At 46.5% G+C, this 24,649-nt stretch overlaps 1 protein-coding gene across 2 annotated transcripts in view; it reads right to left on the reverse strand.

Moving 5' to 3' along the window:
• The window catches only part of med13a (mediator complex subunit 13a), a 69,105-nt gene that overhangs the window by 4,415 nt on the left and 40,041 nt on the right, over positions 1–24,649 (reverse strand). Inside the window, exons 5-25 of one of the 2 annotated variants that reach the window (XM_070982638.1) lie at positions 21,779–21,979; positions 21,499–21,693; positions 21,196–21,358; positions 20,386–20,496; positions 18,154–18,909; positions 16,344–16,560; positions 13,148–13,178; positions 12,665–12,786; positions 12,246–12,336; positions 10,690–10,901; positions 9,816–10,012; positions 6,448–7,370; positions 6,108–6,275; positions 5,371–5,594; positions 4,949–5,138; positions 4,238–4,655; positions 3,459–3,690; positions 2,921–3,112; positions 1,868–2,091; positions 1,109–1,251; positions 826–984 (exon numbers count right to left, since the gene is read on the reverse strand). In XM_070982638.1, coding sequence (XP_070838739.1) covers positions 826–984; positions 1,109–1,251; positions 1,868–2,091; positions 2,921–3,112; positions 3,459–3,690; positions 4,238–4,655; positions 4,949–5,138; positions 5,371–5,594; positions 6,108–6,275; positions 6,448–7,370; positions 9,816–10,012; positions 10,690–10,901; positions 12,246–12,336; positions 12,665–12,786; positions 13,148–13,178; positions 16,344–16,560; positions 18,154–18,909; positions 20,386–20,496; positions 21,196–21,358; positions 21,499–21,693; positions 21,779–21,979 — 5,169 coding nt within the window. Of the gene's footprint in view, positions 1–825; positions 985–1,108; positions 1,252–1,867; positions 2,092–2,920; positions 3,113–3,458; positions 3,691–4,237; positions 4,656–4,948; positions 5,139–5,370; positions 5,595–6,107; positions 6,276–6,447; positions 7,371–9,815; positions 10,013–10,689; positions 10,902–12,245; positions 12,337–12,664; positions 12,787–13,147; positions 13,179–16,343; positions 16,561–18,153; positions 18,910–20,385; positions 20,497–21,195; positions 21,359–21,495; positions 21,694–21,778; positions 21,980–24,649 lie in introns of both variants that reach the window. The other variant, XM_070982637.1, reaches the window with a different exon arrangement.

The raw sequence follows: 24,649 nt of genomic DNA on the forward strand, positions 1-24,649 counted from the left end.
TTCCTTTCACTGATTCATTTCAATGCACCATACTAATGAGAATGTAACATCTTAAAGGGTGCACCAAGTAACAGCTTTACACTGATTCAAATACAGTCCATTTCAACTACAACATTCAAACTTAATGAAATGACTATTCAAATATTAATGTCTTAAAAATTGATCTCATAAACTAAACTCAGTGGTAGGTTTCTGCATTCATAATCATACATGGAACTAGATTTAAAATGTCACAACAGCTGCCAACAACACTCTTAAGTCTAAACTCCATGTTGCAGTGATGTCAGCCCCCTCCAGTCACAGTCCTCTGAGGACACAGTCTTGCTAATCTCTTTCAGCTTGAAGAGCTTTTGAGGAAGGAGATGTCCTCAGCCCAGCATCGCTCAACACAATCCTGGTATGATGCACTGACAATCCCCCACTCGTTTCCCAAAATAAACCCATTGATCTGACTCTCCATCACACCGCTTTGAGATCAATGGGCATCTGAGAGCTAGTGCTTTATGAGAGAAAGGTACATGATTTTCCCTGCCATCAATCTGATCTGGACAAGGAGGGGACACGCATTGTGATATGTTGCTGCCATCCATCACACCCTTGCACTCGCACTCGCACTCGCACTCGCACTCACACACACACACACACACACACACACACACACACACACACACACACACACACACACACACACACACACACACACAGACACAGACATGAGCACACATCGACGCTGCCTTTCTTGGTGGAGCAATGCAGCTCAGATGGAAAGTGTAGTGGTTAAAACATAAGTGTATTTATGATCTTTGTCGCGTGCACATACTGTACCTGGCATGATGATGAAGGATCCCTGGGGCTCCATGGCAACCAAGCACACACTGAGGATACTAGGCGTATCTGAGGCGGAGATGCCACACATTCGACACATTTCCTTCAGACGGCGACTCAGTGACTGGAGGTTTCTCCTGCTCAGCAGAATACTCCAGTCTGGAACATCAACAGAGCGGAGCAACAGGGGTGAATGAACAAGTGACAAACTGGTATGAAACACACTTGAATGCTCTCTTTTTCTGGTCATGAAAAGGCATTTTAGCATGACAATCCACCTTACCTTTTAACTCTCCATGTCCTATCCTGCCCAGTCGGCCAATCACCACCCTCCAGGGGACTGATGTCATTTGCACCAGCCCCAAGCACCAATCCCACAGCTTCTGCAGGCCGAGCCGCCGAACAGAGCCCTTTTTCCTCCGTGCCCTGTGGAACATGAATTGACACACATGTCGAGACCTTTCTTAGTCGTAACAAACATAAAAAGAAGGGTACTGTACATACAGTGTGCCGAGCTGTCAGTGGAGCTGGTTTAACAGGCCCTGAGCCTTACTCTTGATCTCGTAAAAGTGCTCATGCTTGACTGACAGTCATGTGCCTTCCCACTCTAGCCTAATATATACTTAAGTGAAAAGCCAACATGACGTAATTGAAGGGAAAAAAAGGGAAAAATCACAGTTTTTATATCAAGCAGACACATTTAAAGCATTAGTGGCTGCTTTCAAACACCTTTTGTAAGGTTCCATACATTTGTTGTACAGCTGTGACTGAATGTGGGATATTCATAAAGAAAAATGAACCAGTCAAGAATGTGGAGGATGATAGCAAGTCACGATGTGACTGCCATGGTGTTCAGACACATGCGATGGACCAGATTGTTAAAATGCCTTTCATAGTAACTGTACGATAAACAAAACATTGCATGGCAGCTAACACATTATTTTTCTTAGTTGTGTCACACCTGTCAAGGTGGTGTTAAGTGTGATAATAAAGACAGTAAAGCCAGTAAGTTTTAATATTGTGCAGATGTTGGTTGTCCTACCTGTTGGGCACATCTATGTTGATGATACACGTCTCCAGGAGTTCCCCATACAGGTCAGTGCAAGTAGCCAGGAGCCAGCGTTGGTCATGGGACAGACAGTATCCCACAAAGAGCACGTTGTATTTTTGCGATGCCTCCCCGAATGTCTCTCCGAGTTCTGTCTGCTTGTCCTTCACTGGTGCTAGAATGAATGGAGGCGTGTAGAGACGTAGACACTCCGGCCTCTGCAGATTGGGAGGTGGAGATGTGAGGATAAAGGATTTAGGGTACATGTTCAGCCCTTTTACACAAATGGATAAAAACTGGACAGACTCCAGATGTAAACGTTGTGCATGCATGATTGGCTGCAGGACTAGCAGTGACATCCCTCCAAATCCTTTGTTTCAATCCGAATTTCAGAAGAGTTGATTCATTCATTCTTGGTATCTTTACACAATAAACTGTTGCATGTGCCACTCTCACTGTCCCAGTTCTCCCAGCAAGGCAGCTCAAGGCTTGTGTTAAAGGGAAAAGGTAGCAGTGGCTGCAAGGAAATAAACCGAATTAGGTCCTGATCTAAAGCGCCCCTTTGTCTAAACCTGGAGTCAAGATCCCATTATGGAGGTCTCAGGGAGCTAGCCAAGCAGATAATGGAAAGAAAACTGGAGTAGCAGAGGGTTACAAGTTCTCTTGGTTCTGTTCCAGCAGAAAAAAACTACAAGGATGGTTAGCACTAAGAACTCTATATCTCATTGCCTTCTTTCTTTTCAGTGGCAGACTGAACACAGCCGGGGCAAAAGGCTGTGTCATATCAGGTCAGGTTCATGCCTGGCGGGAGCGCTCGAAGCAACAGAAATGCTGCTGCTCAGGCCACGGTGTCAGCCTCTGTCTGCTTGCCTATCGATCAGAGGACAACACTAGCATGTTGATGCTAACGCACACAGCCAACGGGGCACTGCTACCGATCAGCTAAAGAGGTGAACTGCAACTGCACACTAGCACAACAGCTTTCTCTGCTTTACAGATGGATTATGTCAAAGCAACTGCTACAACTTGGCCATGTACTGCATGTACCTCTGGGCTCTTCAGCGCCGTGTCAATGGCCAAGCCCGGCCCAAAGCCTGTCAGTGATTTGACATTGGTGGAGGTGGGCAGCGGCCGTCTGCACTGAGCGAAGACAGAGAAGGCGAGAGACTTGAGGTGCTGGGCGTAGATATGACGGTCTTCACCTCGCACTGGCTGAAGCAGGTACTGGCAGGGGACAATCTGAGGCGAAAAGACATAGGCATGTTGTTAGACATGGACGACCTAAGTGTAAGAATCTCTCTGTATAACTTACTTTAACTTACTTTAATTTGCATTAAACATAAGAAGTTAAAGAGTTTTCGATTCTTCTGGTCACTCAGTGATCATGAACAATTTACTGCTTCTGATGGCGATCACTATGTCAGTTATGATGCTGTGGAGTGTAAACTATTAACCACTCAGGAGTAATCGACACACTGACATTGAATACACAACTAATGCATTTTCACACTGCAGTTACCTTCACAATAATCAAACACTGTATGGTCAACAATAAAAATGTAGCTCGACTGGGAACTTTATTTACCTGTACAGATATAGAATTGCGGATGTGTGGGGGCAGGAATTGAAGCATCTCAAGGTAGCAGCGTAGCAAACCCAGCGTCCACACACTGGAGTGGGCTGGCACCGGCCCCGGGCCACCATCAGCCTCCTCATAGCTGAAGGGGTCCACAATGTAAACAACAATGGCAGGTGGATAGGTGATGGCATGGGACTCCCCGTCTGTGGGCACACCAACCTTCTCTCGTTCCAAAGTGCTGGGGAAAGCACCGGAGGATCACACACACACACACACACACACACACACACACACACACACACACACACACACACACACACACACACACACACACACACACACACACACACACACACACACAATATTACCAAAACGATCTTGTCTGAATGGCTGAGTCACACATTCAAGACTACTGAAAAATGTCTCAGAAAAGCACGTTTATCCCAACACAAAACTGTGTTTAAGTAGCAATGATCAAAAATATGCTGATATCATATATCAAATTGGTTCATAAGTGTTGCTTAGCAACTTCTTTGCTCGGATACATGTTTTGCTTTGCAGAAGACAAAAAGGTGCTTTATTATTGAATTAACATATTATGATTGTTGTCTTTCATAGAAGCAATTACTTGCTCAGTTAAGTTCTTGACAGTGATTTCACAACATTAAAATACTTAACATAGAGTAGATCCACACTTGTTGTGAGTTGCTGTCACCTGTGTACAAAAACTGATCAAAAACAATGTGTTTTTGTTCTTTCTTTGTTGAGAGTGTATAGGCTTGTACCTTTCAGGAGGCTCTGTGGGCCCCTGGGCCTGGCTGCTGGAGTTGTCCCCTGAGGTGCCAGTATTCTGGGTACCAGCCTGCTGTCCCAGCTGTCCACTCTGGGGGGCACCTCCCTGGCCCTGGCTCCCCATGCTCCCAAAGGGGGGAAAAGAGCTGGGCTTGGCAGACAGCATCCCGCTGCCAGTCTGGCCTGAGGATGTCACCAGGCTGTTGGATGACGCAGAGCCATTTGTGGAGCCGCCGTTGGTGCCGCTGTTGTTAGGAACAGAGGAGCCTGCAGCATTCACTGAGCCCTGCTGGCCCACTGAACTGGAGGCGGAGCTAGACAGTTGTGCGGATGATGACTGGCTGGACGAGGGCTGGGGACTGGGCTGCATGAGGAGGGAACTGTCCAATGGCTGTGATGCGAGGTACGGAGCTAAAGGGGAGAGAACACCGTTGGACTTTTATTAATAACATCAAACAGTGAGAAAATGAAAAGGCACTCCGTTTATTCCATTTCAACTTCACCTACTCCTACACTGATTTCAAACTCTCTTCAAGCAGTCAAGGCTCTCTAGCTAGCCTTTTTAATAACTAAAGCAAGTGGTGTCGAAGGTGGAAATTCAGCAACAAAGGCCTGACTGAGCAATGAACAGCAGCAGAACCAGGGTCCATGAAGTATCAAAAAACGCAGCAGCAGTTACCGGGCAGGCTGTGAATGACACATACCGAGGTTATGGCGGCACACTTGTGCATAGAGTTTGAGCTTAGTGAAGGCATCGCTGTTGCTGCTGGCAGCCTTAAGGAACCATTCGCTGACTGGTTGATCCACAAGGTTCTTGGCTCCATTGCCACCGACGAGCACTATGCCATCGGGGTAGCCTTTGGAAATGGGCCGGTGTTGACCAAGTCGACATGACTGTAGAAAAACACAAAGGGGCAAAGACCCTGAGTGTGTGAACTGGTACGTACAAGTAATTTCATGTGAGTTAACAAATACACATTTGAATGTTTTTCTAGAGCTTTTCCACTGGTCAGGTCAATAACAAAATATTCAGGAATAATAGAATTATTCTGTTTGCATAATTAACTGCCAAAGTGTTACATTTGGATGGCACTGAAGTGTTTGCACCCTTCTTCAGAGCCTCTACCTCGTATACAGCAGTGAGATCTCGGAAGAAGCTCTTGGCACCGCTGAGCAGGGCCTCGTTGTCAGGACAAACCACCAGGTACCCAATGTCCCGCTGGGAGCCAAAGGGATCCAGCAGCAGTTTCTCCCAGTAGGGCAGACCAAACGGAGACAGCACTACAAAGTCGTACTCATAACCCACCAGGAAGGTGGGGATGGGCAGGGGCTCCGGGGATTCGTCTGTGCCTGTGAGAGTGAAGTGGAAGGAGGACGAGAAAGAGGGGACAACCAGGGAGGGTGGAGGCGTAGAGAAACACAAGGAAAGAAAAACCAGTGAGTGTTGTTAACAGGTAAGCTGTCAGCTAGCCTCCCTCCTCCTCCGTCCGCCCTCCACTGTGCATCAGAATGTGAGGTCACCGAACGATCTGACAGCTCCTCCCAACAGAGCTGACATCTGGACCACAGCAGAGGGACCACACTGCTTATTGATCTGACAACAGCCAGAGTTTTTCTACCCCGAGACACACACATCCCAAATGTCACACACAAACACCAAATGTTGTTATCGCCCTCACAGTCATGGATTTGACCGAGAATCATTTTAAATGCCTTTACTTGCAGGGAGTTTCTCCAAGACTCTTATTCCTGGCAGGGTAGTCTGACATCTCTGTCATGTATGTGGTGGAAAACACTGATTTATTGATTTATCTGATTTTAATACAACTGGATGTAGAAGGTGGATAAACTTCCCCAGCTTACCGTAAGAGCCCCGTCCAGCCATCTTGTGGAACTGCTGCCAGGTGAGGGGACCCTGAACGCCCCACGACCTAACTGTCCTCTTCTTCTGGATTGCGTCCTGGAGTACGGGCTGGAGGGACATCAGCACCCGCAAAACGTCCTGAGAGCAAAGCGCACTCATGTCCACTGCTGGACAACAAAGGAGTGAAGGGGAAGCAGAAGATGAATGGCACCATAAGAAACTCAACATTAAAAAAAAAAACATGATCTACTTTGATACTGTTCATTTGACAACAGAAAACAGTCAAAAAAAAGTGATTTGGTGTCTATGCATGAAAATGCAGAATGGCATATTTCTCACCGTTTTGTTTGGCCCAGTGGTGCAGGCAGGTGCTCTTGACCAGCGCCTCGTCCACCTTGCCACCCGACATGTTGTCCATGAACTGCCTGCCGTGCTCCAGGGCCATGTAGCAGTCGCTGTGGTAGTCCCGCTCCTCTACCCTCACACAGGGTGGTACAAGAGCCCCAGTTGGCCCCCGTGTCACTATGTCATGCTCCAGGGTTGAAATGGGTGAAAAAGGGTTGGTGCACTGGTCCTGCAGGAGGAGAATAAGCTCGTCTGGGACACGGTCACCCCTCCCAACTCCAGTTCTCTCCAGCGAGGAGAGCCGCAGCTCCTCAAAGCGCTTTTCTGCCTCTCGGCTGACGTCTGAGCCACGGCCGATGATATCCAGCTCGTCCTCCAGGAAGAGGCCCGAGCCGTTGCCGTAGCGCCGGTTGACCACGGCACTGAAGCCGCAGCTGCAGGGTTCCTGGGCCTCACCAATGGGGTCGCTCAGGTAAACCCCCACATCAGCTCCTTTTATGTTCATGTTACATACGCAGATGCAGCAGCTGTCAAAGTTGCAGTCCTTGAAGAGGTTCATGACTGACTCAGAGAGGATGAGGGTGACGTAGAGGCTGTGGGCCTCAGGGATGGAGGGTACGGTGGCCGGCTCTACGGAGTTGAGCGGTCGGCAGGTGGAGGGGGTGGACGCTGGCGAGTACAAGTCGGAGTTCTCATACTTAAGCGAGCCCTGGACACTGGAGGGGCCTCGAGGTGTGCGTGGGGTTCGTGGCGTACGTGGGGTGGGTGCAGAGAAACGCGGGGTGGCGGGTGAAGGCAGGATGCCAGCACCACTGTTACTTGGTGGAGCACTGTTTGACATGAAGGGCGTGTGGGTCTGAGGGGTGTAGGTCTGGCTGTAATCCTGGTCCATGGTGCTGCCCACACTGGGGATGTTACTGAGGGCACAAAGATAATATAAAGGGAGTCACTAGAGTATATCTGACAGTGGAAACAGGGTCGTTAAGAGGATTCCTGTGATCCCCAACAAAGGCATGCGAACAATTAGAAGGGATCCTATTTGACAATGAATAAAAATAACTGTTCTAATCACAGCTTTCAATGTCAACGTTGGTAATTTCCCATGTTCTTCACAGAAAAAAGGAAAATCTCAACTGTGGCCTTGATTTACTGTACATCTAATTGAGGCATGAAAATGTGGAAGACACCCTGCACTAGTACACAGAACATGTTTTCCCACATCGTAGCAACGTTCGGTGCATTGCTTCAAATAACAATGTACTGCTATCCAACTGTCTCACTGCATTTGTGAAGACAGTGCGAGTAATAAGGCAGTAGGGCACGACCACATTCACAACAAAGGGAATGCAGAGTGGGTTTAAACTGCACACATGTTTACACATGAGAAAACAAGAATGCAAGAGAGGGAGAGTGTGGGGGGGGGGGGAAATGGGTAGCAAAAAGAAGCAGCAGGAGTGAGAGAGACATTCAATAAACATTTCAATGAACGTCCCTCTGAGGTAAGGTTTATTTTTGGGCTGGCAAGCAACAGTGAGGGAAGCTTGGAGGGAGACAGTGGATGAGAGAGCAGGAGAGAGAGAGAGAGAGAGAGAGAGAGAGAGAGAGAGAGAGAGAGACAGAGACAGAGAGAGAGAGAGAGAGAGAGAGAGAGAGAAAGAGAGAGAGAGAGACAGAGACAGAGAGAGAGAGAGAGAGAGAGAGAGAGAGAGACAGAGAGAGACAGAGAGACAGAGACGGGGTGAGGGTGAGCACATCATGTCCCAAGCTGTATGTGGGGAAAAACTCCTGGCACAGACCCATTAGAAGGAAGTCCCAGCACAACTCTATCTCTCCTGCAGCCAAGGCACGTTCAAGATGGGATGCAGAGGCAAAGGCAGCACTAACACAACATTATAAGATCTTCAGCCATGACGCTTTGGACATTGGCCAAGCTTAGTAAAGTGCAGACGTCGCTCCCTCCCTCCACAGTCCACCTTAACCAGGCTTAGTACTCCAATTACACACTTAATGAAAAAAGGAAATAATGAGTGCTACTCATATTAAAGGTATTTAAAATGTGACCACCTTTGTTGCTTGTTCTGCTCTACATTTCCTGTCATGCTCCAGTGTACACTAAAAAAAACTAATAATCATCAGGAAGAGGATAGCCCCACAGTTGCAATTAGCTCTGCTGCAAAAAGAATTAATTCCTCTAAAGTCAGACATTTCCCACTCAGCCTGAACCTGCTGGATAAACCGTATGCTGACAGTTCACTTTTCAGTAAGAAGCAACATGCCCCTCCTTTCTTCGAAGCCAAAACATTTTCCAATCACAACCATACCTGAGGAAATGTTCTAGCATTTGCTCCAGGCCAGCATATTAGTTTACAGGGTTTGTGTCATTTGCTTAAAACTGAATGTTTTGTAGTGCATTTTATGTAATACAACTCAGCCAAACACACAAAGTGAGAATGACATTGTTAAAAGCTGAAATAAGTAGTGCATCATGGTGAAAGTTTCTGTTCAGAGGAGCAAGATTAGATACAGATCAGTGAACCCTATTAGTTTGGTGAGACTGCCAGATTTCATGTTCCCGGGTCAATGCAAGTGTAATAAATTTAAGCCCATACAAATATAATAAAGGTCGACTGCCCTGATTATAGAGAAGCACAAAATCAATAGAACAAAACAATGTTTGTTTTGGGTCTTTTCTGATAAGAGATCCCCTGTGTGTGTGAGGAAAGTAGGTGTAACTGTGTGTAGTTCAGAGGAACAGTGACAGATATACTAGAGACTCCAAGCTGCTATGGAGCAGCGAGGTGGCATGGAGCCGCTGCGGGGGCCCATCTCACCACTCCAGTGATAATCCTCATCTTCCACCAAGAAGGCATTTTACACTCACTTCCCTGCTCCGCCTGAGGCAGCCATGCATGGGAAATTGAGCAGCCTGCTATGGGGGTGTCCGGGGACAGACCAGAGGGTGTAAGGACAGAGAGGGAGCGCAGTATGAATATATGCTTCCTTGCACACATAACACAAATGCAATGAGCACAGCCTTGGCATTTCTTCAGCAAGTCTAGATCAGAAAGCCTCAGTAAATGTCTGCCCAGCTCATCATGACAAATTACAAGGAATCTTTGAAACAAGCTAAATAAGAATTGCACAGAAATAAGGCTTGCAGAAGAGTGTCAGCAAGGCTGGCACTGACACCACTGGAATCACTTCATGTGCTTCAGCGGATCATTTTACTTGTTGCATGGTAGTGCCTACCAACAGTATCATATTAAAGATCTCAGCTGTGTAATAACAGCAACACCTGAGGACTTCTCTGAAGAGGACACGCACTATTTAAGACATCAGTGAAAAGCACCAAAGCGACATACCTGTCCTTGTTAAGGAAGGTCATGACAGGCACGGGGTTGAGCATCTCTCTGCCCATGGTCCAGCTCGGTCGGTAGATGCAATCCTCTGGTATTTTGATAGGTGGTAGGAACTGGCTGGGCAATGTCTTCAGAGGAGCGAACATGGAGCAGCCTACGAACGCCTGGCACAGCTCTGGCTTGTACACAAATGAATAGTCCTACAAGACAGACAGGAAATATGGTCAGGGCACAGGGAAACATGCCGAACAGCAATTTCAGACATGTGAATAGTATGTTGAAAACAGGAAATCAAGGCATTCATGCAGCAGAAAAAGAAATACAATGCATGCAGTGACATCATTTACTTGTTAGGATATTTCACAGTGCTAAGGAAACTTAGAAAAAGGAGTTCTGGAGTTATTAGGAGCATCTTTTCTCTGAGATTTCTGACTGGATCTATGTACGTTAATTCATGATGGACGGCGATAATAATGAAGTGTAAGTCACACTGAATCTAAAAATGTGTTTCACAGTCACAGCAGCAGAACAGCATTAAAGCATAAAGTAAAAGCAGAGGTAAAATTTGTCTAGAACTCATATTATCTCAGGACACTTGTTGCAGCACTGCAGCAAGGATTTAGTGTTTTCTCATGGGCACAGCTGGGCCGATGACATGGAGAATGAACCCTGTATTCCTAATCTGAAGGGCCGTCTCTGACCATGTGGCCACCCAGCTGCCTTGAAATGAGCATGGCAAAGAACATATATCCACCAACGATCATTCACTTTGACGTGTGGCATCTACTGGTTCTGGCAGTAAATTCGCCCTATTGGTTCAGTCGGTTGTAACTGACGCTGCAATAATGCGTGACAGATTTACTGAGTCTAGACCCACCTTGATCTCAGATGGCTTAGGGCTGCAGAAACTCTCTTCCACCTCAATCTTGAAGTGGCCTCCCAGAGATGAGGTGCCGTCCAGCGTGGTCATGCCTGGGTTGGCCTCCATGCTGCCATAGTCCTTGCTGCACATGTTCATGGGCGAGTAGCCCATGATGTGCTGCTCTAAGGAGGGAGGTGTGGGAAACATCTGATGCAGGTCCGCTGAGCCTGGTGGGAGAGAGAAAAAGAGGTATGTCAAAGGCTTATTCCAACCCCTCATCATACAGCTTTATGTACTGATAAGAGATACTTCTTACTTGCCCCATACACAGCAGCTAGAGAAACAAACTATTTCTGAAGATAACAATTATGTGAATCATGTGGACGACTTTAATGTGAGATGTAGAATTTCAAGCTGTTGGAACTCTTGCCACTATGGCTTCTGTCAAGATGCTTGCTGTTGTATGTTTTCTTGTTCTACAACCAAATATGACAAGCATCTGTCTTTACAGGCAGCTACCATGTAAATACAAAACAGATGAATACTTATCTTACTTAATTAGATATGCTTGTCTAATAGGCATCTCGCCCACGGCTGATGAAATGTTTACATCATATGTCCCAGTCACCTTGGCATGTTCGCTCGCATTTTTTTTTTCTACTTATATTAGTGAGAATATTTACAGCATCCAGCAGAGCTGTTTATGCAAAGTTTAAAGGTTGGGTAATAGCAGGAGCGCCATCTTTTCATACCGCTTTCATTTCCATAAGTGTATTCTACTCCACTAGAATGACAGGTTTCCTGGTAAGGATATGTATATCTCTATTCAGAGACAGGCAAAGACTATGTGGGGAATACACAAGGCCTGAAACTCTCAAAACATTTTTGTGATAACCAAATATTTCAGGTACAGACTAACAAACACAATTAATAGCAAAGAGAACAGGCGGAAACTAGGACTGCACACTATCTCTTTATAAAGCTAAAGGGTGATCTGAGACCAGTTACCTTCATTGAAAAATACAGTTTCCTGAAATTCTCTTTAGTGTCCCTGAACTCAAAAGCTATGAATAAATAACGAAATGGAACAATAGAGAAAACAGTTGTGGTCAAGTCAACAAATTAGGTGTAACTTTAAGGCAAGACTCTGGTGTGAGCAGTATACTAACAAAAGAGACAAAAAGACAGCAGCAGGATGACTCCAGCTGTCAGCTGCGACCTTAACGCCGATGCACCATCAAGCCACCACTAGGTGGCCAAGTCAAGGGTGAGCATCAATGATGCTTGAGTAGTAAAAGCCTTGATTTCAATTAGTGGATTTAAAGGATATGCTGCCATTTCTCTTAGCTGAAAATGTGAGTAGGGGGAATACCACGTTTAAAACTGAAGTGACTTCTGGCGAAATCTCAGTGAACCATTCTTAATGCTCAAGGGACTCGCGGGGATGACGAATCTGATTCTAGATTAGCACTTGAGGTAAATCAAGCCTTGTAGCTGAAGGAGACATGACACATCTGCGTTAAGGGAGAGGAGGGACAGACATCAGTAGAGGTAGAAGCAGAGATACATACTGATGCAGGATACAGGGTCCAAAGTGGATGGCTTTGGTTCCTTGCCGCCAAATTTCTCGTCCGTTCCATTCACCGGTCGCCTGGAACCAGGCTGTGGACAAGCAAACGCACGCACACACAAAAAAAGAAGTATTTCAGCACCTGATCATGTCGGTAACTCAAGGTGTCATTTAATAAATACTGCTGCAAATTCATTCCTGTTATGTTTCTGGGGCCTGCAAGTCAGTATCATACATGACATCTTCTTATAGTAACTGCAGTGGGTGGTGATAAGTGTCAGCTGATGATGAAGAATGCCAGTGGAAGCATACACTCTCTCACACACAGACGCACGCACGCACACACACACAAATACTGTGCCAGACCAGGCTGTGTGTAATGAGATATTCAATGCACCGTGAGCCAAAGTCTATACTAACCGCCAGATCATCCTCGTCCGAGTTGAAGAGGTTGTCCAGGTCATTGATGGACACCACCAGGTCTGTCTCGTGGATCAGGCTGGTGGAAGCCATGCGGTTGTGAGCAGCCGCCCGCTGAGCATCTGCACAAACATACTTCCTGTTAATGCTAAAATATCCACCTGTAGATTTTTAGTGTTCGAGAACTCTTTATTCCAGCTATGACTGTTCATGCTTACTGACTACCCAGACTGGCTTCAATTTATTCTCCATTCAATCAATTCAGGAGGAAGATTTTCTCCTGAAGTCAATTAGTGAAATGCTTGTAGCATGACAAATCTGTTATATGAGATTTAAATAAAAGCTACTAAGAATGAGAGTTCAGTATTTCCGTGAATGAATGTAATATCTGTTAATATGTTGGGAAGACTGAACTGAAAGCGTGACAGACAAGTTTCAATGTGTACTGCCTCCTCAGATCTAGGAAATAAACAGGCTCCTTACCATCTGACGGACCTGCTCCTCCATCTTCACCCTGTGAGGAAAAACAAAGATGGGAAGGTGAGAAGGATATATATCCATACAACCAGACGGATCCATCAAACAGTGTATATCGGATTAAACAGAGCTCAGAATGTACAGTCCAGACAGACAAACTGTTTAGAATAACATGACACCAATCCCACGTCGATGAAGCCTGTTCTTGTATTTAATGAGGGCCTGTAGCTGAGCAGAGCGTGCTTCATTACTCTGTTAACGTGTGAGTGTTTGAAATCCTTTGAGTCCATAACTGTGATTAAGAACGATACAAATAAATTTCACTGGACCAGAGTTGGGATACAACGCAAAGCAGAATACGGAAATACACAAAAAAAATAACTTGTCATGAAGCAGACAGATTGATTTACATGGGGGGGGTCCTTTCTCCAATTGAGGCACAAATAATAACAACAATAATAGAAATGATAAGGAGAAAACTGGACAGGAACAGAGGGAGAGAGAAAAGGGACTGCTTCTCTCTGCTGTGGCAAATGAGATTTCCAGTGTGGATCAGAGTGAAATCATGATCCAAGGAATGGCCTCTTAGGCTCCCACCCAGACATCAATATGTGGGAGGGCTGGCCTTCTGTATGTGTGTGTGCGCTCTCATGACGGGTTGTGTGTACAGTGTGTGCTGAGCAGTTCTAGCTGGGGAACAGGAAAGTTATGTCCTGGCCATTGATTTCATTACGCTCCAGGGCTTTTCTCTGAGTAACGCAGGCTTTAATCCGTCTCCATTTAAGGACCAATCCACAGCAGTGCACAACATCTGCACCAAGGCCACAATCTATAGGTGCTAATGATGCCTTGACCCCATATCAATAAGCTGGCCTTGGGTGGGAAAGTGTGTACGTGCTGTTTACACGAGTGTTTACATATCGCAAAAGACTCTTCAGCACCTGCATGCATGAAAAGCATCACATCACCTTTTTCCTCCATCTCTCTTAATTCAGGAAGCTCTGACACAGATGCACCACTTCAGTGTAATGGTTACACTGCATATAAGACATTTTTGGGTTCTCCCCACTTCTTGCTATGATTGCTGTTTGCATAGAGGTGCAGGACTTGCGTGTATATTGCAGTGAAAAACGAGGACACAGTGAGTAAAAAAGTGTAACAGGAGCCAAAAAACACTCAGAAACTGCTTGGTTTAGAGGGTTAATAGTCTAAATGATGAATAAGGATGATGTTGCAACAGCATGTCAAGCTTCAAACCCACAAACAAAAAGGGGGAAATGGTCTGGAGTAATGATTGGATTTCCAAATTTTTGTCTTGATATAATGAATTCATCTATCAAGAGGAAGTTCACTCTGCTCCAGGTTTACAATCCACATCAGCAGAGAGGGAATTATCCAGCAGCTGTAATAAATGAACAAGATGCTCAAGGAAAAAGGCCCAAAAACTATTATCTATCTAAAAAAAACTGGGGAGAGGCACCCACACGCATTTGGTGGATATACACACACCACATCAAGCAGACAGTGGAAGGGCTCCATTGCACAGACTGCTCTTCAGGGAGTCTCCACTCCACTGAGAGCTGCCTTCACCCTTACATTCCAGCACAGACCAGGGGGACAGAAGAGAAGGAAAATATTTGAGTGCGCTTTTTAAGCTTAATGGTTCAGTGAGCCAGGTTTGTTGCTGTGGTTAGACTCCAGGCTCAGTGAAGCCTGATGCACACATGCAGCGAAGGAATGAACACACGCACACCCACGCGCACACACGCACCCACGCGCGCACACACACACACACACACACACACACACACACACACACACACACACACACACACACACACACACACACACACACACACACACACACACACACACACACACACACACACACACACACACACACACACACAGAATCTCCCTTTCAATGCTGTGGGCAATCCACAGCTAACAGGTGGCCCTTGTCTGGAGCCGGAGCCAACAACCCCAGTGGCAGAGGACTATGGTGCAAAGAGGCAGGAGGTAGAGGGCAGATCAAATAGGAAAAACATACCAACTTAAAGGAAATTGGACAGGGTAACTATTTGGTGTTCCCCTTGATTCAACTAACAATGGGGATTCAGGAATAGCTTCCTGTTCAGTGAGACTTGGGCAGCGAAAGCCAGTGTACAATATGTGGAAAGCCGTTGCACCATTATTTTTAGCACAGTATTGCTGAGGATGCTAATGGCCTATTTTCTACCTCGCCTGCTCCCTGATCTTAAAGTTAGCCCTCTTGTTCCCTTTTTACCTTGGGCAGCGAGAGAGGGAGGCGTGGATGAAGTGCTCTTGCTCTCCATGCTGCCTTTTAGGAGGGCTTCAGAACTGGCACTGCCATTTTTGCATTAAATCCAACGGGGTGTGGCTGCACACGAGAATCAAAGCAGCCAACTTGAAAAAGGCACTGTGGGTGGGTGGCTTATTTCTAGGCAGAGTGGTTTTCAGCGTGGACTGTTTTTCAGGTCAACTCCTCACAACAAAGAAATGGCAGGCTGTCAAGTTGACGTTAGTGACAAGAACCATTAGCTCCAGAGCTATACAAATATCCTGCCATAATACTAGCCATGATGCTTCAATATCTTGTGAGATATTTGTAGTGTTAAGTAGGAAGTTTTTATCATGATTGTTCTTGAATTGCAGTCCCAGCGACAAGCCCTTCTGAGGCCATGGCTGTGGCATACTGATCACTGTGATCAAGGTTCAAATGTAAGTTGAGTTGTAACGTCAACTGTAAAAATTGTAGTTCAAATGAAAGCAATGAAACATTTTCAGAGAACAGCATTAAGACCTGACTGCAGTTACAGATCTGAGTATGCTCAAATAAGACACACACAGCAGAGCAAAGGGGAGCGTGTGTTGTGGGAGATGCAGTCAGATCTCTGAGAGTTGTACAAAGGTTATGTTTGCCAATACAGAAAGGTACTGCAGTTTGTTGTTATGGAGACAAGTTGAAAAACCTGTTTTCAATTCATCTGCATACCATTTGGTTGATAATGCACATGCAGGACAAAATCTAATAGTTGTACCACAGCCTTACAGTCTACCTGGCCTCTGTCTGATGCTTTTGTCCAGGATGACTATAAGCAAGAGGGACTGTTTCTAACATCCATTAAATACTGCAAGGTTTAGACAAGGAATACTCCTCACTCCTCCTGCTTTGCCTTACCTTATGTTTCTTGCCTGGCTCACGCTCCCCGCCTGCCTTATCCTTCTTGTTGCAGAATGTGAATTTGACATCTCCTTCCTCAAAGGCGTACGGGTCCACCTCCGGCTCGTGATCTCCGTCAGTTATGGCAGCAGATAGGTACTGGTTCCTCCTGGCTCGATACATCTGAACGCGCTCTTCAGACACCTTCAATGGCCATTTAGATGTGGACATCACCCTGGGAAGATGGGAAAGCAGAGGTGTGAGGACTCTAGAGTAGACGACAGTCAGAGCGATTGACAATTCACAGGCAACAGACGCCACCGAGTTGTTCCACATGTACATCCCAAGAGTTATATTTCAATCACTGACCTTTATAAAAGATCAGTGAGCTAACAAATAACAGAAAGAAGAGTTGTATGCGAGTAGAGAAGTAGAAAACTCACAACTTCAAAGGATTCGGTTTTAAATTTTGGCAACAGGAACATTCCCTCAAGCGCACTGTTTGGGCCTGATGCTGTCTGATATCATATGTCACATTTGTTATCATGTTTATCTGCAGAATCAGAAATGGCAGCGATTGCAAACTGTCCTGACAGCTGTCATGCAGCACAACTGGATGCATCATGTTTGTTGTCAGACAATTACATTTGGAGCAGATTTATGGAAACGCGCTGACTGCTGCACTGACTGCTCATGCACTTACAGACACATTTATCACTTGTTACTGTGACATGGCTCATCAAAAGCTGTGGCTACGACTGTGGCCTACTTGTTCCTTATATGTCACAGAACAGGGGAGGGAGGGAAAAGAGGAAAACTACTGGCTAGTGGGCCAGAGGAGGGACTGACCCAACTTATGTGTTATCCCTAACCTTTACTGCCTCCTATATTTCTCTGTACTTCTGTCCTCTCGTCATGCCTGTCCAGCTCTGATGTGAGGTGATGGTGCGCAGTGGCCTGGGCCAGAGATTAGCCGCCATTCAGAGCTGTGGCTGGGAGGATTACAGCTCACTAGAATAGCCCATCCAAGCGGCTGGCCCCTTGGGATTGCATAACCCCACCGATAATTCCCACTATGGCCACCCTGTGGCCTGTTGGTGACTCTGCCTGCCTTCACACCGGACAAACCCCCTCTCTCTATCCATCTGTGATCCCCTTCCTTGCTAGCAGCTTCTTCTTGGTGCAAGTCTCTCTCCAGTGCCTGCCAAACTGATAGCCAGCCGGCAGTATTTCTGTCAGCTTCAACTGTATCACAATGGGAGAGGTTTTTATCTTTATTTAACCTTACTATTATTCTTCCACTCTCTTAACTCCAGTGTGTGTGTGTGTGTGTGTGTGTGTGTGTGTGTGTGTGTGTGTGTGTGTGTGTGTGTGTGTGTGTTTGGGGTGTAGAAATCGATGAGTGGTGCTGGCCCTGCACATTGGTGATGTATGATGTCAAAAGGGCACATAGCAAGAGATTAACATGCTGTGTGCAGCTAAGCACTATACCCAACATTCTGAAACTGATGGATGGGGGGGGTCGGGGGGGATCTGAATGAGAGAATGAGAAAGGGGGAGAAGGTGGGTTTTGCATCATTACTCTTTCAAAACAATTTTTTCTGGACTGTTGAAAGTGGTCCAAAGCGGCCCGAGGCCCCACTGTAACAGGGAAAAAGGTAGGAGGGCTCGGATGCCTAACCGTTTAGTCAGCCTGCGAATGGCTGAAGCCTTTATCTCGCTCTGTGTGTGTGTGTGTGTGTGTGTGTGTGTGTGTGTGTGTGTGTGTGTGTGTGAGAGAGAGATTGAGGGCATCCAATAGTGATGCTAAATGGCAGGTGTCACTCACTCTGTGACTGACACCAGGTTGTCCTGTGATGCTGAGGCCTCGTCCCTCAGCTTGTCCCCTGGCAGCAGTGGCGTGAGCAGCTCGGCTTCTTTCCTGCGGGGTAGGTTGAATAACCTCCATGGCGCATGGGAGCTGTCCTCCTCCAAGTTGACCGCTGCGCCCACATATACTGTGGGCTCAGGGGGCTCGGAGTAGGACGACCCTCCAGGGTGGGAGTGGGGGTGATGGGAGTGGAAGTGCTGATTCAGACCCTCTGGCCCGCCGGGCTCCTCGCCGCCACCCTTCACCCCAACCAGGCAGGGCTCAGGGGGTGGCTGGTAGAAGTGTTGGCTGTTGGGGGTTGAAGGGTTCTTCATGACCTCCCCTGACTCCTCGCTACGCTCGCAGGGGTGGGGGCTAAGTGGTGGGGGTTGGGGAGAGTTGGCCTGTTCCGACGGCCCAGCGCTGACCACCCCGCTGTGGAGCTGGGGGGCTTTTTGGATGGTGGACACATCCGCAGAGCGTATACTTGTGAATCTTCCTCCATCCTGACCCCTCATGGCCAACCTTTGGCTAGCTGTTGCCTCTGTCTCTATTGAAGCATCGTCACTGGTCAGACTGCGATGATGGAAGGGTGTCTGGGGTCTTTTCTGCTGCTTGTCACCTTTCTCTGGCTTCTCTCCCCCGGCTTTGTGCTTGGTAGGAGGCTGGGAGGGCTGGCCTGCTGACTGAGCTTGGCCTGGGGTGCTGCCGGTTCGCTGCTTCACTGATTTGTATCTGCAAGGGAGAAGACAAACAGGGAACTATGTTGAGACTATGAGGCACCTGTGACACGAAGCACATCCAAGCCGAAAAACAATAAATCAAACAGACACTTTATCTCACTCTTAGCTCTACTCCCTATGTGGCTAGTTTATATGAGGCTAATCAGATGATGCATTACACTGAAATGCACCCTACCAAACCTTCACCATGATCATCAGGTTGCCCTGTGGGTTACCTGTTCCGAGACCACCTGGCCTGCCTCTTGCAACTACCACTGCCTGTCTCAGTGTTTCTTCAGCCTCTCCTTTGCTGGGTCACCACTCAGCCTACTGCTGTGGTTTTGCATTAGGGTGTTGATGAGGAAGTGGAACCTCTTTAATGGCCAGGGTACTTGCATGTCCTGACAATTCAATGTCAAAATAAGCAGACACATGGAAGGCTTCCATCCAGAAAACAGAGCTAATGGCCATTAAAACTGGCAATGCACAGAGCTTCCCATTTCTGTGTCGCCAAAGTGCTGGGTGGCTTCCAACAAATTAACATGCTCCAGCTGACTGGCCAAATCCACTCTGCTCTCGTCTGAGGTCCAAGTCGTCTCTCCTCTCCCTAGGTGGAAAAAATGCCTAGCGCGAAGGATTCCCCAATGGAAGTCTGCCCAAACTTTCAAGGTATCCGCCAATCAATGCGTCAGTTTAGATAGTCCTTGCTCATTAACCTTGATTAAGAATTTTCTTTCAGTCTATTAGGTCAGTTCAGGATCGCCAGTTGGAGGCCAGTCAAGCATCCAGCTCGTATCCTGGATCCTTGTGAGCAAAGCAGTCGGTTGCGACTGTGGTTGGTCTGGACAGATAAGCCCGAAGGATGTAGGGGACAGCTGATTTGCTGTTTAATTCATTAATGGCATTTAAATGTGATGCAGAAAATAAACATACTACTGAAATCAAGCTTTTCGGGGGGACAAAATACTGGGGGGAGGGGGGTCATTTTCACTGTAGCCTTTCCCGGCCTCTGAATAAGCATCAACTGTAACAGTGCCCATCTGTCCTAGTAGATAAAACAACAGTGACATTCAACGTGTTTTGAGCTCATTTGTCAACATTAGGGGCATGCAGCCGGTACACACTCCTTTTAGTACTGTGGTATCCCTTAAATGCTCCATCAGAGGTCAAACTATTCTTTCTCCCTCAAATTATTCCCATTAGTGTGGGAATAAAAATGTCTGACTTACAGAAACGCACAACCCAGCAGAGACGTAAGCCCCAGCACAGCTGTCATTTTGACAAAATAGTGATAAATTGAAAAGTATGATGAATAATATGCTTGTCAAAGTCTAGACGTAGATATAAGTTGCAGATATTTTGCTGACTATGGTCCTCAGCACCAGCGTTCAAAGCTCTGTGGGCTATGTATAACCTCTTTGAAATGTCTTTGAGCACACATATGAGCAATACCTGCACATACTGTACATCCACATGGGACGCGACTGACCTGGAACAGCTGCAGTATGACCTCTGTGAATGCTCCACAAAATCCCAGGCTGCTGCCTTCTCCGTCAGCTCCTCCTCACAGGTACCGTTGGTTGCAGCTGAAAACTTCCGCCTGGGGAGTGGAGAAAACAAATTTCAGACACAACTCGACTTCATCAGCTCTTTTTCAGAGACCCATCCTGTTTTTTAACGTGATGACGAACCCTAAAATCATGACATGAATCCAAACAACTGCACAGCCCTTTCTCGTGTTTCTTTGCTATACGGTGGCGAATGGTAAAAGCTTTGTGCTGAGGCTGATTTCATCGCCCTGCTTGGAGCAATAATATTTTGGCTGACAAGCCAACAGCTAACTCCAGCCGACATTCTGTGCTTGGTCAAGGGGCAACAGATCCCGGGTTGCTCCCAATGTGTCAGACTCACTGATTGTGAATAATACAAAAGACCATGGGACAAAACTGCAAGCTAACCCTTACTTTAATTACTAGCAATCATTCTTTCCACCTCGGTTTTTCTGGCATTTTTGTGCGGTTCATGTATGAATAAATAAGACGCTGTGATGCAATCGGTCAATGCATTGTGAATATGACAGATGAGGAGAGGGTGCAGAAAAATATCATCAAAAGGCACCAGTGTCAGAGAACCAGAGTGTGCAGATTCACACGTCATTCAAAGTTTATTGGGAAAAAAAATTAACTAAGTGTGACATCTTGGCCTGTGCAGAACAACTTGAACAAGTTGTACTGGAAGTGAAAATGAGATTTCCAACTTCCCCAGAAAACTTGAACAATAGAGACAACAACAGACTTACTTGTTCTGGGCTCGGTTGATATTGCACTCTTGCCAGACGCGCTCAACCACCTGACTGGCTAGTCGGCGTGGAATCTTGCCTCCGTGGTGACTTGTTCTGTCCACGCTGAATGCGTCAGACGATGAAGGCATCTTTACCCACTTCTGGGCCGAGTGAGAATCCACTGGAGGGGACAGGGGCAGGGTTAACAGACATACAACAATTATATTAACCAATTTAATGATAAAGATCAATTTGTGAGCATTTTTAACTGAAGTCTTTACTGTCCTCTCTTGTAACTTTCCACTGTGCTTATACCACTACCTGTCTGTGCCTCCTCAGGCGACGTGGGAGGGGTGAGGGTCACCAAAGACATAGCGGGTTCTCGCTGGGAAGCAGGCACTTGGTGGCCACCCGAGTAGACGGTAGTGCAGTGGGAGGACCCCACAGGGGCCACAACGGGGATGTCTGACTGGGGTACCAGCACTAGGCAGGCTGGGTACACCATGCGCACACCACCTGTCCACACAGAGGCAGGATGTTCAGGAACCAAAGCAGGTAATCTCACATAGGTTAATGATGTACATATTTTCCTAGAACCGACCTACGAGGACCTCCACAGAGGCCAGAGAGTCATCCTCCCAGTCCATGTCTTCCCCTTTGTCCTCCGACACACCCTCCTTGGCGCTGGGGCTGATAGGATAAAACTGGTTCCATTCCTCAATCAGCTTCTGGGTGGGTGGGTCTGACATCTTGAACGACTGGCCAGTAAGTGTCCCATTCAGGCCGAAAGGACTCAGGATGACTAGCCAGAAGGAAAGGGTGTGGAGGAAAAGAGAGGTGAGGAGGACAAGACAATCATTGTCAGCATGAAGACATGTCCAGCATCACTCTCACAGCACCACTCCTCTCATCTTCTATCCTTCACCTCTGTATCCTTCTCACCTTTTTTCATCACATTTTTTCCTTTGAATAATCTGCATTCTTTCTCCTCTATTTCCTTCTGTTTATACCCTTCTGCTCTTCACCTCCTCCCATATCCTTCCCCCTAACTTGTCTTCATTCCTTTCTATCATTAGTCTGTCCTTATGCCCTTTCTCTCTGCCCTGGCCTTCTGTTCATTCTTCACCTCACTGATGTCCTGTTTTATGTATTTTATCTTTCTATTTTCACTCTTCCAACAATCGAACGCTTCTTATCTTCATAATCCTTCCTGTCTTTCTTCTCCCACATTCTTCCTTTTCCTTGTCATTTTGCCATCTCGGGCCGAATCAGAAGTGCTCTGACCTTTCCAGAGCACTGCTGGACCCGGTCGGTCCTGGCTGACTCGCCAAATACTTACAGAGCAATCCAGGCGCCAATTATTGGCAAGCAGTGGCCTCTCAGAGCCCATAAACAGAGGCTTATAAAAACGGGCCACTCCTCAGCAAACACACTCCACTGCACAGACATATGGGAGTCAAACAGAGCCCATCAGCCTGCTTATAGAACAGACCAACATCCATCAGCGACTGAAGATAGTACTATAAACCAACATGCATAATGCATACATATGAGCACAGAAACCATATGCATATCAACTTCACAAACATATAGATATATACACACACTACTTGTCAGCTTGTTATGCATACAATTGCTCTCTCTGTGTGCAACATACATTTGAATATGGAGATGGGGAATAAATGGCTCTATAAACAGACTGGCTGGCTGGGTGGGTGGGTGAATGAGGATTAGTTAATGTCCCTCTCTGCACTGCTTTTCTAGAGTGTCATTACTAGACTGTATGGCCTCTGTCCCCCGCTATTGATCCTGCGGCTGGACCAGAGAGCAGCTTCCATGATGGGAAAACGGCAGGAAGCAATGGATAGAAAAGAGCAGGAGAAGAATGATGAGATGCATCTTCCAAATCGTCCTACACTTTCAGTTAGAATCCTTAAAGCTGTCATGACATCGAACCCATTTTTGAAACCATTTATGGTCGGCAATTAATCTGCAATAGCCACTCAATATTATCTACATTTAATAAGAGGAATGGAGTAAGATCACTGTTGAGCATCACACCAGACAAAGTTAAGTACTTAGAAAGATTCACTTCACCCCGTCATATGAACCCAGGCGGCATTCAGACCGCTTACATACTGAAACATTTTTCAAAACCAAAGTGTGAAACATGTTGCCTAGATGCAATGTATCCTGGGCACTCTTTAGAATAATGCTCACCTCAGCCTGCAGAACACACCACCTCTGCTACAACTGGCCCACACAGAAGGAGGAACAAAAGTTATTAATATTGTGGGACACAACAACATCCAGCTCTGGTCAATCATATTAACCTTAATTACATTCAGCCGCACTCCTTTTCCCTTTCATTTCTACATTTCTTGCTGCACACACACTCCTAAGACCTGAGGCCAGTTGTGGAGGAGAGATCAAAATCAGCACAATTATGGAAATGGTTTACCGTTTTCCCCATCACCACCCCATCTCACCCTCTCCTCCATCCCTTCTGCCTCTCTCTGCCTCTGACTGTGAGTCTATCTCTGGCTCCCTGAAGACATGTCAAATGTGCTCAGATCAGTGTAATGGGCTGAGAGTTCATTACATTCACTCTGCGCCCTTTTATGAGGTCACATCCTGGAGAGGTCTGCCTGCCGGAGCGCTCTGCCGCACCGTAAACCAAGCTTGGCAGAGGTTGGGGGAGGGGGGTGGGGGGGGTGAAGGGGATGGAAGTCAGCCCTTCCTCGATGCTATGCTTGGTTAGCCAGGAGGAGATGTACTGCGGCACACACCTGCACATTGACACATACCGTACTCAAAGGCTGAACAAAGCCTGTGCTGATCGTAAAATACAAACACACATTACAGAGACACGTCTGACTACATGACTGGGAAAATAGAAAGACTGATAATTGGGCAGAGGTAGGCATTCATTGACCAGTGAAATGAGTCATAAATAACTATCTACTAGTTGGTAGCTGGGGAGCAATACAATCGTCTTAAATGACGACCAAAGCCCATCAAAATCCCTGAAGAAATACATCTACTAAGTTCCAATAATCATTTTTATTCTTATCCAGGGCACTCATCTTTAACTAGACGGGACCATAATCACCTACCTTCAAGGGGTTGGCTATGCAGGAATTACTGTGGCGAATGGAGGAAGTGATCACTGTTATTACTCTGGATGGGCCGTATGGAGAGGGGAGGGATGAATCACATCTATCTAACTATTTATGACAAGGCTAAAGAGGAAAACTTCTCCTTGGGGCTCATGGTTCGCTCCACTTAATGTTTTGTAGACAGAGTAAGGAAGAGAGAGGAGATTTTAAGATTTCCTTCTCATCAAAAGTGCTCCTTTGCCAGTTTGAAATGTGTGCCTTAAAATGAGTGCATCATCGTGACTCTAGTTCAGGTGGCATGTTGTTCTTAAGCCAGGGTCCATGGGTCTGGTAGAGAAGGCCGGATGAGGGAG

This window comes from Chaetodon trifascialis, chromosome 16, assembly GCF_039877785.1.
Source record: "Chaetodon trifascialis isolate fChaTrf1 chromosome 16, fChaTrf1.hap1, whole genome shotgun sequence".
Classification (NCBI taxonomy): domain Eukaryota; kingdom Metazoa; phylum Chordata; class Actinopteri; order Chaetodontiformes; family Chaetodontidae; genus Chaetodon; species Chaetodon trifascialis.